The sequence below is a fragment of the Colius striatus genome, chromosome 18 (genome assembly GCF_028858725.1).
Source record: "Colius striatus isolate bColStr4 chromosome 18, bColStr4.1.hap1, whole genome shotgun sequence".
In the NCBI taxonomy this organism is placed as follows: domain Eukaryota; kingdom Metazoa; phylum Chordata; class Aves; order Coliiformes; family Coliidae; genus Colius; species Colius striatus.
In genome coordinates, this window is record NC_084776.1 from 8,285,058 (window position 1) to 8,298,662 (window position 13,605).

At 39.8% G+C, this 13,605-nt stretch overlaps 1 protein-coding gene across 11 annotated transcripts in view; it reads left to right on the forward strand.

Annotated features, from left to right (window-relative positions):
• Positions 1 to 10,829, forward strand: part of TNRC6C (trinucleotide repeat containing adaptor 6C) — a 199,894-nt gene extending 189,065 nt beyond the window's left edge. For 8 of the 11 annotated variants that reach the window (XM_062010507.1, XM_062010506.1, XM_062010504.1 and 5 more), the window contains 7 exons: positions 1,067 to 1,258; positions 1,402 to 1,545; positions 3,989 to 4,105; positions 6,347 to 6,541; positions 7,875 to 7,945; positions 8,595 to 8,734; positions 10,050 to 10,829. In XM_062010507.1, coding sequence (XP_061866491.1) covers positions 1,067 to 1,258; positions 1,402 to 1,545; positions 3,989 to 4,105; positions 6,347 to 6,541; positions 7,875 to 7,945; positions 8,595 to 8,734; positions 10,050 to 10,410 — 1,220 coding nt within the window. In that variant the 3' untranslated portion in view covers positions 10,411 to 10,829. The remainder of the gene's footprint in view (positions 1 to 1,066; positions 1,259 to 1,401; positions 1,546 to 3,988; positions 4,106 to 6,346; positions 6,542 to 7,874; positions 7,946 to 8,594; positions 8,735 to 10,049) is intronic. The other 3 variants (XM_062010509.1, XM_062010513.1, XM_062010515.1) reach the window with 1 other exon arrangement.
• Positions 10,830 to 13,605: the final 2,776 nt, after the last annotated feature.

Here is a 13,605-nt window from a genome sequence, read left to right on the forward strand (position 1 = left end):
GTAAATGCTTTTTTCTCATGTTACTGTTTTGGAGGAAGTGCTCCTAGAGGGCTGGTACAGCACACCCTGGGAGAGACTGTGATGATTCCTGCAGGCACATTCAGCAGTGCATTACGTGTGCAGGTATCACTTCCTACATGCAGTGTAGGCACTGGGTTTTCTTCATTTACTGAGTTTTATTGCTCAGAATATGGAGTTCAAGTAAAACAGGTTACTAGTGTTGACAAAACAAGTCCCCTTAGTCCAGATCTACATACCTTCAATCCAAAAAGACTACTTTGGCTTTCTCCCACCATTTTTCCAATGCCATCAACCTTTCACAGCCATTCCTGTACAAAGGCATGATGCATTACATAGTTACCCACTCTGGGAGTTAGGAGCACACACTTTCTGTTTTTCCAGAAGTGACTGCTAATCTGTTTTGAACACCTTTATCCCCAAGGTCTCCAGCATCCTGAGTCATTTATTCCTTTATTTCCTGTACCAAGTTTATTCCGTTAGAACATGGTGCTCTGTTAACTTTATTGCGTCCTGGATTTTATTTTGAGCAGCATGAGCTACTTCTTTTACAGTAGTGGTTTATTGCTTCTGCAGGAGAGGGTTGGACTAGGTGATCTCTAAAGGTACCTTCCAACCCCTACTATTCTATGATTCTATGGTTCTGCAAGTACCCATACTGCTTATGCCAAGTTGTTGTTTGATAGTTGTAGGAACATGAAAATGACCATGGCAAAGCATCTGTCCCATCAGCAATGAATAGCTAGAGGATGGGAGGAGAGCTTGCCTACAGTGATGTTCTTAAGTATGCTGTTTGTCTCAGCAAATTCCTATTTACCAGCAATGTAAAGGTTTGAGTTACTGAGCCTCTTTTTGGCTGTAATATAATGAGAATTTCTTTTGAATGTCTAGATTGTGCAAGGTGTATCTCACAGCTGCAATTCGCAGTGAGGCTGTAAAGCCTTGCTTATCGTGTTTACATAAAGAACAGAATGTAAGGACTGATGAAATTCCATACCCCAAATTAGCCCCACTCCTAAACAAAACTCTTCCATTTCATTCATTACAGGTGCTATACCTGGAGGTTTAAGTATTGGTCCTCCAGGAAAGTCCTCCATTGATGACTCTTATGGCCGGTATGATCTGATTCAGAACAGTGAATCTCCTGCCAGTCCGCCCGTAGCTGTTCCTCACAGCTGGTCACGTGCCAAATCCGATAGTGATAAAATTTCCAATGGCTCCAGCATAAACTGGCCACCAGGTAACCAAAATACAAAGCATTTCTGTTAAACTGATGTCCTTAAAGCATATTGTTGGGTTTTGTTTATTGAATCTTCTTGCCTTCTGATACACGGGAACTTTGGAGAATTATGGCTTTATATACTCTTCTTTTTATTATAACAGAGTTTCATCCAGGAGTGCCATGGAAAGGACTGCAGAATATTGATCCTGAAAATGACCCCGATGTTACTCCTGGAAGTGTTCCAACTGGGCCTACCATAAACACCACGATACAGGATGTTAATCGCTATCTTCTCAAGAGTGGAGGTAAACACACAAATGACTTTCACATCTGTGTATACTTTCTTTTTCTTTCCAAAAAAAAAGTTGACTTAATCTGTTTTGGATGTAGTGCATTTTTGCATGTAATCCTAATTCATAATACATCTGCTCTGAACATCCAGGAATATTTGCTTTAAATATGAGACTAAGTTGTTTCTGGTTTTCCCTGGGAATGTAAATATTTCTATACTGGAATATTTCTATACTGGAATATTTCTATACTGGAAAAGACTGAGATGTAATAGAAACTTTTTTGGAACCTGTAATGCTTTGTTTTGAACAAGATTTCACTCTTCATACTGATTGACTGACCTCTTACATACATTTTGTGAAATACTGAGGACATGCAATAAGAAACTTCCTCAGTTGTTGCCAAGGCAGCAGGCTTCTGTCACATTCGTTGTAGTATTGTTAGAAAAACAATCAACCAAACAAATTGGAGCTGGTTTATCCCCAAAGTCATCAAAGAAAATTAAAAGTAGGGAATTGACTAGAAAAATAGTGGTTCCCATTTCCATTCTTTTTGTGTTGTCAGTGCTTACTTCAATATTAAAAGGGTCTTCTCTAAGAGAACAAACTGTTGAGACTATGCTACTTGATACCTGGATGCACTGAAAGTGGATCAAGGTGGCTTGGTTTTGTTCTAATCAGAGTGCCAACATAGGCAAGCTATCTGCCCTCTATTAGAGCACTCCCATCTGCACAGGAATAGTATAATGTTGTTGAAAAGGTTGTGTCAGGATTAAAAATGTGGATGTTCTAATAGTGAGATCCGCTGCATAGATTGTAAAAGCAACTTTATTTAAACTGAAACACAACTACTAATGTTGAATTAACTTCTAATGACCCAAATGTACTTCAAGGGTCAGGCAACCTGGATGGTTTGGAGTTCTAAAGGGTATAAAGGTCTAATTCATTCATAGTTCAGATAATGGTGCACCCAGGAAAGAATCCCTGTAGGCCAGAAGCCTATCCCTACAGAGCTATACCTGTCACTTAGATGATACCTGCTACAGGTCTTTCTTCTTCATAGAAGGGAAGTATACATGAACTTTCCTGGTGTGTAACCTCTGGTGAATGGAGAGATAGTTACTCTACTTAGAGAGGATCAGTATAGATGATCTTTGCAGAAGTAAACAGGCCCTCAAGAGTCAAAAACTGTTAAAAAAGCAGTGGCTCATGTGCTTCCTTCCCTCATTAGCTTTTTAGCTTGTTAATAATATCATTTTGATTTTAAAATGTAGTTGCTAAATCTATTCCTTTATCCTCATATAACCTAGGTGTCTTCTCTAGGTAAAGTTATCTGTTATTGTCAGTGCCCCTCCACATGAGACTGGGGCTTTCATGACATGCTTGAAGTACATGGATAGTATTAAGAGACGATTTTAAGTAATTTTATGTATAGTATTTTATATATTATACATACATAAATAAAATACATTATGTATCAATTATATAGAGAGTTATTTTACTCAAGACTGATGTCTGTATTGGTGTCTTTTGGAGCACAGTGAGTCTGGATAAGGTAAAGTTTCGTTGATTATCATTCCAGTTGAAAATAGATCCTGTGGGTTTTTAATTGAGCTATGAGGGATGTGCTTATCCATTTAATTCCTCCCTTCCACCTCAGTACAGTGCTTTTACCCAAACTCACATATTTTTAGTAGTTTCAGTGTCATAGTCCCTGTGTGTGTTGGGAATGGTAAGTCATCCAGGATAGACAATTTTGTTGGTGGCTGGAGAGAATATTTCCAGCTCTTCTGGTCTTTATAATGAAGATATTTTATTTTACATTCAATTTGTTTCATTTGCTGCCAGTAAGGAAATTGTATATATTCTTAGATAGCTCCTCAGATTGTAAATGATTTACCAAGGTGGTTTCAGGCTATTTCATGTAAAGTTATCCGTTTGAGAAGAGATTGCTGAAATATTTCTTTCTTTACTGAAAGTCTGGAAGAATCTAAAGATGTTTGTGGGCATTAGGATGTAGGAGAATTGCTTACCTCGAGTAATTTAGGACAAATCATCTGTGGTAAAAGGTTACTTTGTCGTATACATCTGTGCTCATCTAGAGTTGCCATTGCTTAAGTCAGCCGTCAGAGCACCTTTATAAATGAAGCCTCTTCCTTGAGACCAAAGAGCTTAGCACTGATTTTTGGAGAGAGTCATGTGTCTTAAAGGAAATGCTGAATTTATCTTCTGCACAGGTGCTAGTATGTTTGCTACTGTGCCAGCTTTTCTTTTCTACTAAAGACTTCTGCTTCACTTTATCATGCTTTCTATAACATTTCATTCCTAGCCTTCAGAGACCAGGCTGATTAAAGAAAATGCCTTGCATGGTTTGTATTTGCACATAATAGATTTGCTTATGTCACACCAAACATCATTATGCCCATCTTTCTTAGTTGCTTCTCTGCTGGTTCTGCAGGGTCATCCCCAACATCATCTCAGAATGCCACGCTGCCTTCATCGAGTGCCTGGCCGCTTAGTGCCTCCGGCTACAGTAGCTCTTTCAGCAGCATTGCATCCGCACCTAGCATTGCAGGTACGAACAACGGCCTTTCTACTTTCACATCCCTCTCCATTCTCAGAAAAGGCCCTAGGAGGTGCTTTCCTAGTTATGACAGTAGTGCTAATACAGACAGAAGCATATTTTTGTAGTCGTGTGTTAGGTAGGCAACTCTTCAGTGGTGAGTGTTGGATGGAATGCCTGGAATTGTGCTGTATTTATCCCACTTGGTGCCATGTGCTGTCACTCTGTGTTGGCATCAAGGACTCTTACTGGCTATTTCCATTGCAACATTGAGGAGGAATATTCTGTTATCTAGGACCTCCGTAGAAACATCCCTACCTGACCCTTCCAGTAAGAGCTGATATGAAATTTTTGTTGAACTATCTTTTTAGCTCAGGAAAAACTTCAGTAGTATCTCAAGGAGGTACTCTGCATGGCTCTGGAGGAGTTGGGTTTGGGGCTCTTAAATGTTTAACAGTCAGTCTAAAGCCTGTATAGGTATGAGCTTGTAGATGGTCTAAGTAATTACCCCATTTTGTTTAATGAGCAATAAATTATGGCTCATGTCTTTCTGCAAGTCATGGGAACCTTTCTTGTGAATTGGCTACCTAAATACTGAGTTTGTCTCATTATAACATGTGTTGGGACTGTTGTGTGGATTATATTAGCATTTTTATATCTAATAAATGAAAACCCTCCCCTTGGAATCAATGAAGCCTCCAAGTATATTGCAGAATGCAAAACAAAAAGGGTTTGTTTGAAATGTTCCTCTCCAGTGACAAGAGAAAGAAGGGAATGGGTTGCTTTTCTTTTACCTGGCATGCATTTCTGCTTTATGGGTTTTTGCAGTGTCATCTAATCTTTGTATTAAGCCCATGAGAAGTAGCAACATAGCAACAGCTAATCTGTGCTAATGTGCTACATCTCAGGCTGAGCTGCTCTGAGTCCTAGAACTCAGATCCTTTCCCACCACCATTTTACCCTTGTTGATGTCTTCATCATCATTGTCAAATTATTTTTGTTGCTACAGTTTGCAAGAAGATGGGAGAGTGGTTGCCCTTTCACTTAAATTGTTATGATTTAGTATAAAATCATTGAGTTAAGTGATACAGATAAAAGAGCCAATTTGGGGAATGTATGTGTATACAGCTAAGGCTGTAATTTGGTGACTGGTAAATTTGGCTTTAGAGGAGTAATAAAAAGCCCTCAATGGCTGCCCAATGCAAAGCTTACACTGACTTGGTATAAGCTTAATCTGACAGCCTGAATCTGTTTGGGTTTTTTTTAATTCACTAGATTTTTGCATCTCAGACTTTGTCAGACCAAGTGTTTTCTTAAAGCATTAAGGCAGCACAATCACTGCACCCTTGACTCTGGCAGAAAATGTAGCAAGGGAACCATTCAGTCCAGTCAAACACTACTAATGTTAGTAACAATGGGACAGTGTTAAGATAAGGAAATAGGACTCTTAATTTCACAACATGTGTTGGTACAAGGAAGAAGGCAGGGAGATGTCAGTCTAAAGGTGAATAAAGGAGTTTGGTTTGGTGTCCATCGTTTGAATCAGCTTTGCTACTATGAGTGTTAAACTATATTTGTTATTCTTGGAGTTTTTTTGGTAGGAACAGCTTAAAAACTGATGATGGAAATAAACTGAACAGTAATAAGTTACAAACAGTGACAGGTTATGATATGGTCTAATCTTCTGAAGGCTTCTCAAAAACACTTGGAAAAAAGGAATATTGCTTTGAATTGTCAGAAAAAACAGGTTTTGTTGGTCTCTGATCTGTGGAAACGTAATAAAATATCAGAACATGGATATACTGGTTACTTCACTTTAGGTAAAATGAGTTGTGTAAGAAAAAGTGGTAAAGTTCTATTAAACCTTTGAGAGAGACAATCCTCAAGTGTTTCATGATAATTTTGATGAAATTGGGTTTCAAATACTTGAGCCCATTTTCTGTCCTTTCTTCATGTATCATCTTTTATAAGAAAGCAAAGAAGTAGGACATTTTTAAAAGGGAACTGTATGTGCAGCAGGTGTTGTGAGAGTGATTCAATACAAAATGCTTTGAAAACCTAAATACTAGTGAATGTAGGTTGAAAGGTTACAGGATTTATATATCAGTGGATGGTACAGAGTGCTACTCTTCTCTCTCCTGACAAGTTGGATGAGTATTGTGGATGCAGAAGCTTGATGATTACCTCTCCTGTTTGGTTTGAGACAGTTCCTGCTAACTGAAAATACATAAATGTACTTTTTTTCTGCCGTAGGTAAATTGTCAGACATCAAGTCTACGTGGTCTTCTGGCCCAATCTCTCACACACAAGCCTCTCTATCCCATGAACTATGGAAGGTACCCAGAAACACTACTGCTCCTACAAGACCACCTCCAGGCTTAACAAACACCAAGCCATCATCTACATGGGGTGCCAGTCCCCTGGGTTGGACCAGCTCTTATTCCTCTGGTACTTTCTGTGCCTCAGCACCTTCTTTTTATAGTTGTTGCCTTTAATTCTGTGTCACAATAGTGAAGGATCCCATAGCTGTGTGTCAGGCTCCAGAAACTTGAGCTTTGATACAAGTTGAGTGTGTCTGTTTGGGGATGAAGCTTGTGTCTGTTTGTTTAAGTTAGAACGGGTTGCGAGTGAAGCTGTCATCTTTCAGGTGGCCACATTAGTCATTTTACATAGGCATTGCCAAATTAGCTCTGACTAGGATTTTCTTCCATTGTCTTAAGTTTTAAAACTATCTTTTAAACATGCTTCTTGTTTCCTGGAATGATCTATGACTGCCTACAAAGCTTTGAGATGAAGCCAGTAGAATTTAATACGGAACACATTTTCAGAGTCTGAATGTGAAGCATTTAGGACTTGATGGCATTGAGGAGCCCTCAGGGATTGCCTTAAATTTTCATGCAAGCTCTTGGTTTTTTAGATGTCATTGTTTTGCTTAAATGCAAATCTGAGAAACCATGGATCTTGTTATGTAAATATTTATATGATGTTTGTTTGTGAACTATTGTCAGCTTTAAAAGTATTACACCTGTTTTCTAAAGCTGACTGTTGATCTACTTGCACTAAATTGGGAATTAAATGCTTTTCCCCTTCTTGCCCTTTATTTTGTATCTGTTTTCTTCACCAAAACCCCACCTGGTGGGCAGATACTGCTGATGCAAGAATTCTCTGTGGAGCCTGAGTGCAGTCACTCATGTAACTACAGAAGTACTGTGGTTTCTCAGATACCACTCATAAATATCAAGTGTGTACAGTCTCTCGTTGTAAAACACCAGGCTGAAGTTGGAGAAGCAGGTTTTGTTGGTTCTGTCCTTGTACCTTTAATCAGAACATTGTCAGTGCAGAAATATCTGTTTTGAATAAGTCATGCATGAATCTGTCATTTTCAAGATAGCAGAATGCTGCAGTGCTATAAAAATACTTTAATAGCAAGCAGCAATCTGAGCTCAGACATCTGAATTGCTTTCAAAATACGTCTTCCAGATTAATTCTGATGTAACCTGAAGATTCAGTTTTTGCAGTGTCATACCTGCATCCACTCACCTTATAATAGTTACTGTGGGAATGTGGAAACTGTCAACAGGTCTTGTAACAAAAGCAGGTTTCATTCAGCAGCATTTAATTCCAAAGAAGACAATAAATCAAGATGTGAGGAAACTGCTGTTGGATTTGTTGTCAGCAGCAGGAATGCTTGCTAGTATGTTGTGATTCCAGATAAATTTTCTTCTTGTCATATACTCTGCACTGCATGATAAAATGTTTTGTTGTGGAATTTGCATTCTAGGTTCTGCATGGAGTACTGACAGCTCAGGGAGAACAAGCAGCTGGCTGGTTCTTCGCAACCTCACACCCCAGGTAAACAGAAGTGTACACAATGAGTTATGAAAAGAGACTTGTCACATTTAAGAGATGGTGAGAAGAACGTTTATCAGCCTTGGATATTTGGTTCATTTGAAGGGAAAATAATTATTCTGCATTTATTACAAGTGTCTACTGCAGGGAATTCAAGATTTCAAAGTGCTGTCAAGTATGACCACGTAAGACTGGAATTAGTCACTCAGTGTGCACCACTTATATACGAGTTGGGAGGTGAATGATGTTTTAAAGCAGGTAGAGAGATGTGAAGTCTGCTCTTCCTGTGGGGTTTTTTTGTTTCTTCTCCTAAGTCTATGAAATAGTCTAGTCCTTCCAGTAGTGTTATTCACAAGGAGGAACATAAGCCATAAAATCTTGAATGTAGACATCCAGATTAACCTTGGGGAAAACTAGTTGAATTAAAGAACAGTATGTTTTTCCTGTGACTTATTTCTGGACTTCTGTGGACTTCTAATGGTAGATGCAATTTGTATCACCTAAACTGGGGACATTTTGTGCACTGGACTGTGGGAAAGTTTTATTCCCTTTCACCTGTACTTCAGCTTTTAAAACTTGTTTATTTAATAAGCATTTTAAGTAAAATCCCAAAAATACAGATAACCTTTTCCCTCTCCTTCCCCCTTAACAGATTGATGGTTCCACCCTGCGGACACTGTGTTTGCAACATGGCCCTCTAATAACATTCCACTTGAACCTGACGCAAGGGAATGCTGTGGTCCGATACAGTTCCAAGGAAGAAGCAGCCAAGGCCCAAAAGTCTCTGCATATGTACGTTTTTGTTCTCTCTTTCCTCTGTTTCAAAGCCAGTTTTATCTCAGAAACTATTTTCTTAGGCATTTGTTTGCTAGGACTTGGAACTGATCCCTAGTTAGTTTAATCTGATGTTTGAAATGACCTAATGAGAGAGAAAATACTGGGGGAGTAGATACTCATATAGTGTGTGTGTGTGTGTGTGTATGTAGCATATAGTGTGTACATACACATACTTTATCTATATACTATATAAAGTATATATGCACACTATATATAGTATATGTATAGTGTGTGTATCAATAGTATGTGTATACTATATACATACCCATATAGACTCCACACCCTCCCTGGGCAGCCCATGCCAGGGCTCTCTCACCCACACGGAAAAGAAGTTTCTCCTTGTGTTTAAGTGGAACTGTTGTTGTTCCAGCTCATGGCCATTGTCCCTTGTACTGTTATTGGATACAACAGAAAGAAAGTGATGCCCCATCCTCCTGACACCCACTCTTCGGATACTGTATAAGTGTTGATGAGGTCCCTCCTCAGCCTTCTCTTCTCCAGACTGAACAGCCCCAGGTCCTGCAGCCTTTCCTCATAAGAAAGATCTTGGTAGCCCTTAAAGAGGTTTTTGTGTCAGACTGTGTTTGCTACCTCAGCAGATGTGGCATAACCTTTCACCTTGAATTCAGCTTGTGGGAATGTGGATTTCTGTATCCATCTGGAATATTTCCCACAGTGCCCTTTGCAGAATCACAGAATCTTAAGGTTTGGAAGGGACCTCAAAAGATCATCCAGTCTAACCCCCTGCCAGAGCAAGACCTACTGGTCACACAGGAACTCACCCAGGTGGGTTTGGAATGTCCCCAGAGAAGGAGACTCCACAGCCCATCTGGGCAGCCCCTTCCAGTGCTCCCTCCCCTCAACAGGGAAGAAGTTTTTCCTTGTGTTTCTTTGGAACCTCTCATGTTCCAGCTTGTACCCGTTGCCCCTTGTCCAGTCATTGGAGACCGCTGAGGACAGCCTGGCTCCATCCTCCTGGCACCCACCCTTTATGGATTTGTAAACATGAATGAGGTCACCCCTCATGCTCCTCCAAGCTGAAGAGCCCCAGCTCCCTCAGCCTTTCATCACAAGGGAGATGCTCCAACTCCCTTCATCATGTTTGTGGCCCTGTGCTCAACTCTCTCCAGCAACTCCCTGTCCTTCTGGAACTGGAAGGAGCCGCAGGTCCCTTTCCTCTACACTAACAGTTCATTCCCCAACCTGTCCCGGCACATGGAGTTATTCTTTCTCAGGTGACATCACTGCACCTTTTGCTTTTTGTCCTTAGGTGTGTCCTGGGAAACACTACCATCCTGGCCGAGTTTGCTGGCGAAGAAGAAGTGAACCGTTTCCTGGCGCAGGGCCAGGCGCTGCCGCCCACGTCCAGCTGGCAATCCAACAGCGGCAGCACGCAGCCGCGCCTGGGCTCCGCGGGCAGCTCCCACGGGCTGGTGCGCAGCGACGCCGGCCACTGGAACACTCCCTGCCTGGGGGGCAAGGGCAGCAGCGACCTGCTCTGGGGGGGTGTTCCTCAGTACTCCAGCAGCCTTTGGGGACCCCCCAGCACCGACGACGGCAGAGTCATCGGAAGCCCGACACCTTTGAATACTCTTCTTCCGGGGGATCTTCTCAGTGGGGAGTCCATCTAGGAAACAAGAGAAACGAAATGGAAATAACAATCATCAGCACTAAAGGAAAAACAAATAAAGATGGTAACCCTTTCCAGTCCCGGGCTTGATGAAGAATCCAGCTTTAACAGCTCAGACTGGCAGCCCTTTTTTTTTTTAGTACCTCTGTCCAATATCGAATATGAAACTGCAAAAGTCCTTGTGAACTGTTTGTGAAACAGTATGGGCTCCTTTTGGTCAGTGTCACATGCTAATGACAGGTTTTCTTGGGTTGTTTTGGGGGTTTTTTGGTCATGGCTTTTTGTTTTATGTTGTCTTTTTATGTTTGTATGGTGATTTTATTGTTGTTTTTCAAAACAAAGTATAAAAGCTGCTTAGAATAGGTCTATCATGAAGGGCACTTTTCAGAATTTGGGCTGGAAAGGGTTATTTTATCAACTGTGGGGTGGGGGGGAGGGGAGGGAAGGGAGAAATGAAAGCCTATTTAAAATGAGCCTGTGACTATTATGCACATTACCAGAGGCGGACCCAATAATCAGAAAGGGTGAAGTGTGATATTTACCATTGGTACAGACCAGTGTCAGATCTGGATGGTAACTATTGACTGTACAGGTTTAGCGGGGAGGGGGGAGGGAGGGCAGGGTTGGGCTATCTCTGTGTCCACTACTCCCATGGATCTGCCTATGCACATTACCCTTGTTCCATTACTTTTTCATGTCATTTTTTTAAATCCCCCTCCCCCTAGAAAAATATAAAAAGTAAAAACAACAAAAAAAAACCACCCACCCCACACCCCACCTCAAACAACACCCCACAACACCCCAACCAACCAACACCAACACCCAGCAGAAAAAGAAACCACATATCAACGTGCAAATACTTGAATCCAGCAGGCCAATAGCAAAATGTGAACACTTTCTGAGTCTAATGATTACACTTCCAGGTCAGCACCAGTACACACGAAAAAAAACAGGCTCTAAGAATCTTCTTTTCAAGTTCAGACTGTATGTTTTTGTTGGAACAGATGTGTGTGTGTGTGTGTGTGTGTGTGTGTGTGTGTGTGTACACACCTGTGTGTGTGTGCACGCCCATGTGTGGTTTTAACTCAAAAAAGTGTGAATTTGGGGTTTTCTTTTCCTTTTATTCAGTATATGCTTTTAATTTGCTCATTGGTCAAATGTTTAATTGTTATTAGCTTCTAACTTTGCACTGAGTGTCCGCAGCCCTTCTTGTAGCTAATCCTATAAAAGACAAAAAAACAAGAGAAAAGAAACTGATAGAAGGGGCCTGCGACAATTCACGTGTAAATGTTTACTCAAGGACTCTTGTTGCATTTTGAAACTTACAGTGTGTATCTCTGGAGAATAATATGTATATCTACCTTTAGCAGCTTTTTATTGTGGACTAATGCAAGAAAATGACCGGAGTATTGCACCATTTTTTTTTTGTTTTCCATTGGGAATATAAAGTTTAAAAACAAAACAAAAAACTCTTGTTGAACTGTGGCCATAGATAATTGTAAAGAGTTGCTAGTTCCCTTGCAAGCAGGAACAGAAACAAGCACTTGGACATAGGTTTTGACTGCTTTTGGAGGAGCCAGGAGGTTTGGCTCCCACCTGTTTACAGACCTTTTTTGTTTTTGTTTTTTCTCCTTCAAACTTTAAAATAAAAACAAAACAAAAAAAAAAGAATTAAAAAAAAAGAGGAAAAAAAAGAAAAAGAGGACAAAAAAAAACCCACCAAACCATAAAAGACTGACTTCCATCGAAAAGAAAACTTATTTTCAGAATGAAGATATGCTACTTCAGAGCTCTGGGATTGAACAGTGTTGTTGTATTCCTTCTTTTCTTCGGCCATTGCTGTGTTAACTATTTTTTTGTTGTTGTTGTTTTTCCTCCTCTTCGTCGAAAGTGGCGAAAACTTTTGTGATCACTATCTTGCACATGGTGGAAGATGTCTCAGGAAAGCCGGGTTTCCCGAGGAGCAACTCCACACCATTTCATGTATTTTTAAAAACCCAACTCCTAGCACTGAAGATATTATTAAAAAACAAAAATAAAAGTTAAAAAAAAAAAAAAGACAGTAAGAAAGAAGAAAAAAAAATACCTAATCTAATGTGTAGCAGTTACATATTTACCAAATAATGGACTCAAAAGAAATAGATGTTTGAAGAGTGCTTTATATATTAAGAAAAGAAAAAAAATCGCTTTATGTTTAAAAAGATCAATGTTTTTGATTGTTTTGAAAGGAAGAAAGACAATGGAATAACATACCCTCGAGTATGTTTTAAAAATTATATGAACATTGTACTCCCTGCCTGCTTGGATCAGGAAACTTGTGCATTACATTTCCCCCCCCTCCCCCCCTTTCTTTTCTTGTTTCTTTTTTGGGTTGGTTTCTCTTTGTTTTGAAGATGAGCTTTTTAATGGTTTCTCAGATTTAAAGGGTCCTGCAAGATTGCAAATTAACAAAAAGCTGGTTTTATAGAGGATCATGAACTATGCACAAACTGGGTTCAAGACTTGTTGTTTTCTTTTGTTTGTTTCCTCGAGTTTTAGTAGTGTATTTAGCTGAATAACCTTTCCTCAGAGTAATTGCATCTCATTGCCATCACACGCCTCCTGCATATATATTTTATATATATATCTCTATACACACACACTTATATGAAATATGTATGTGTGTATGTGCGTGTTTACATACGACTTTCCATGCTGACATTTAGCATCCAGTTGTAGAAAAAAAACCCTGATATTTTAAAATTGGGAATGAAAATTTCTGTTCTGAGGGGGTTGGAGGGTGGGGGGTTGTTTTGGGGGCTTATTTTTTTTCTTTTTTGCCTTTCCTTTTTGGATTAAAGATGTCTGTAACTCTGAGATTAAAAAACAAACAAAAAAACCCACAAAAACACAACAAAAACACCAACAATTGTGGCTTTTGATGTTTATTCTCCTCATAGAATGTGATTGTTAAAGGACATGCACCGAAAGTTGCTTTCAAGAGTACGAAGATTCTTTGAAACTTAATAAATTGCAGTTTTCTCTTGGCTGTTCAAATAATGTGTATTTTTCTTTAATGCAGGGGATACTCCAAATAGATATATATATTGTTAAATCTGTTATTTCATGGAAGACATTTATCTCTTTCAGTATTGATGAGAATTAAGTGTACAGCCAGGCAAATCACTCCTGTAAGTGTTGTCGCACACTCGGAATC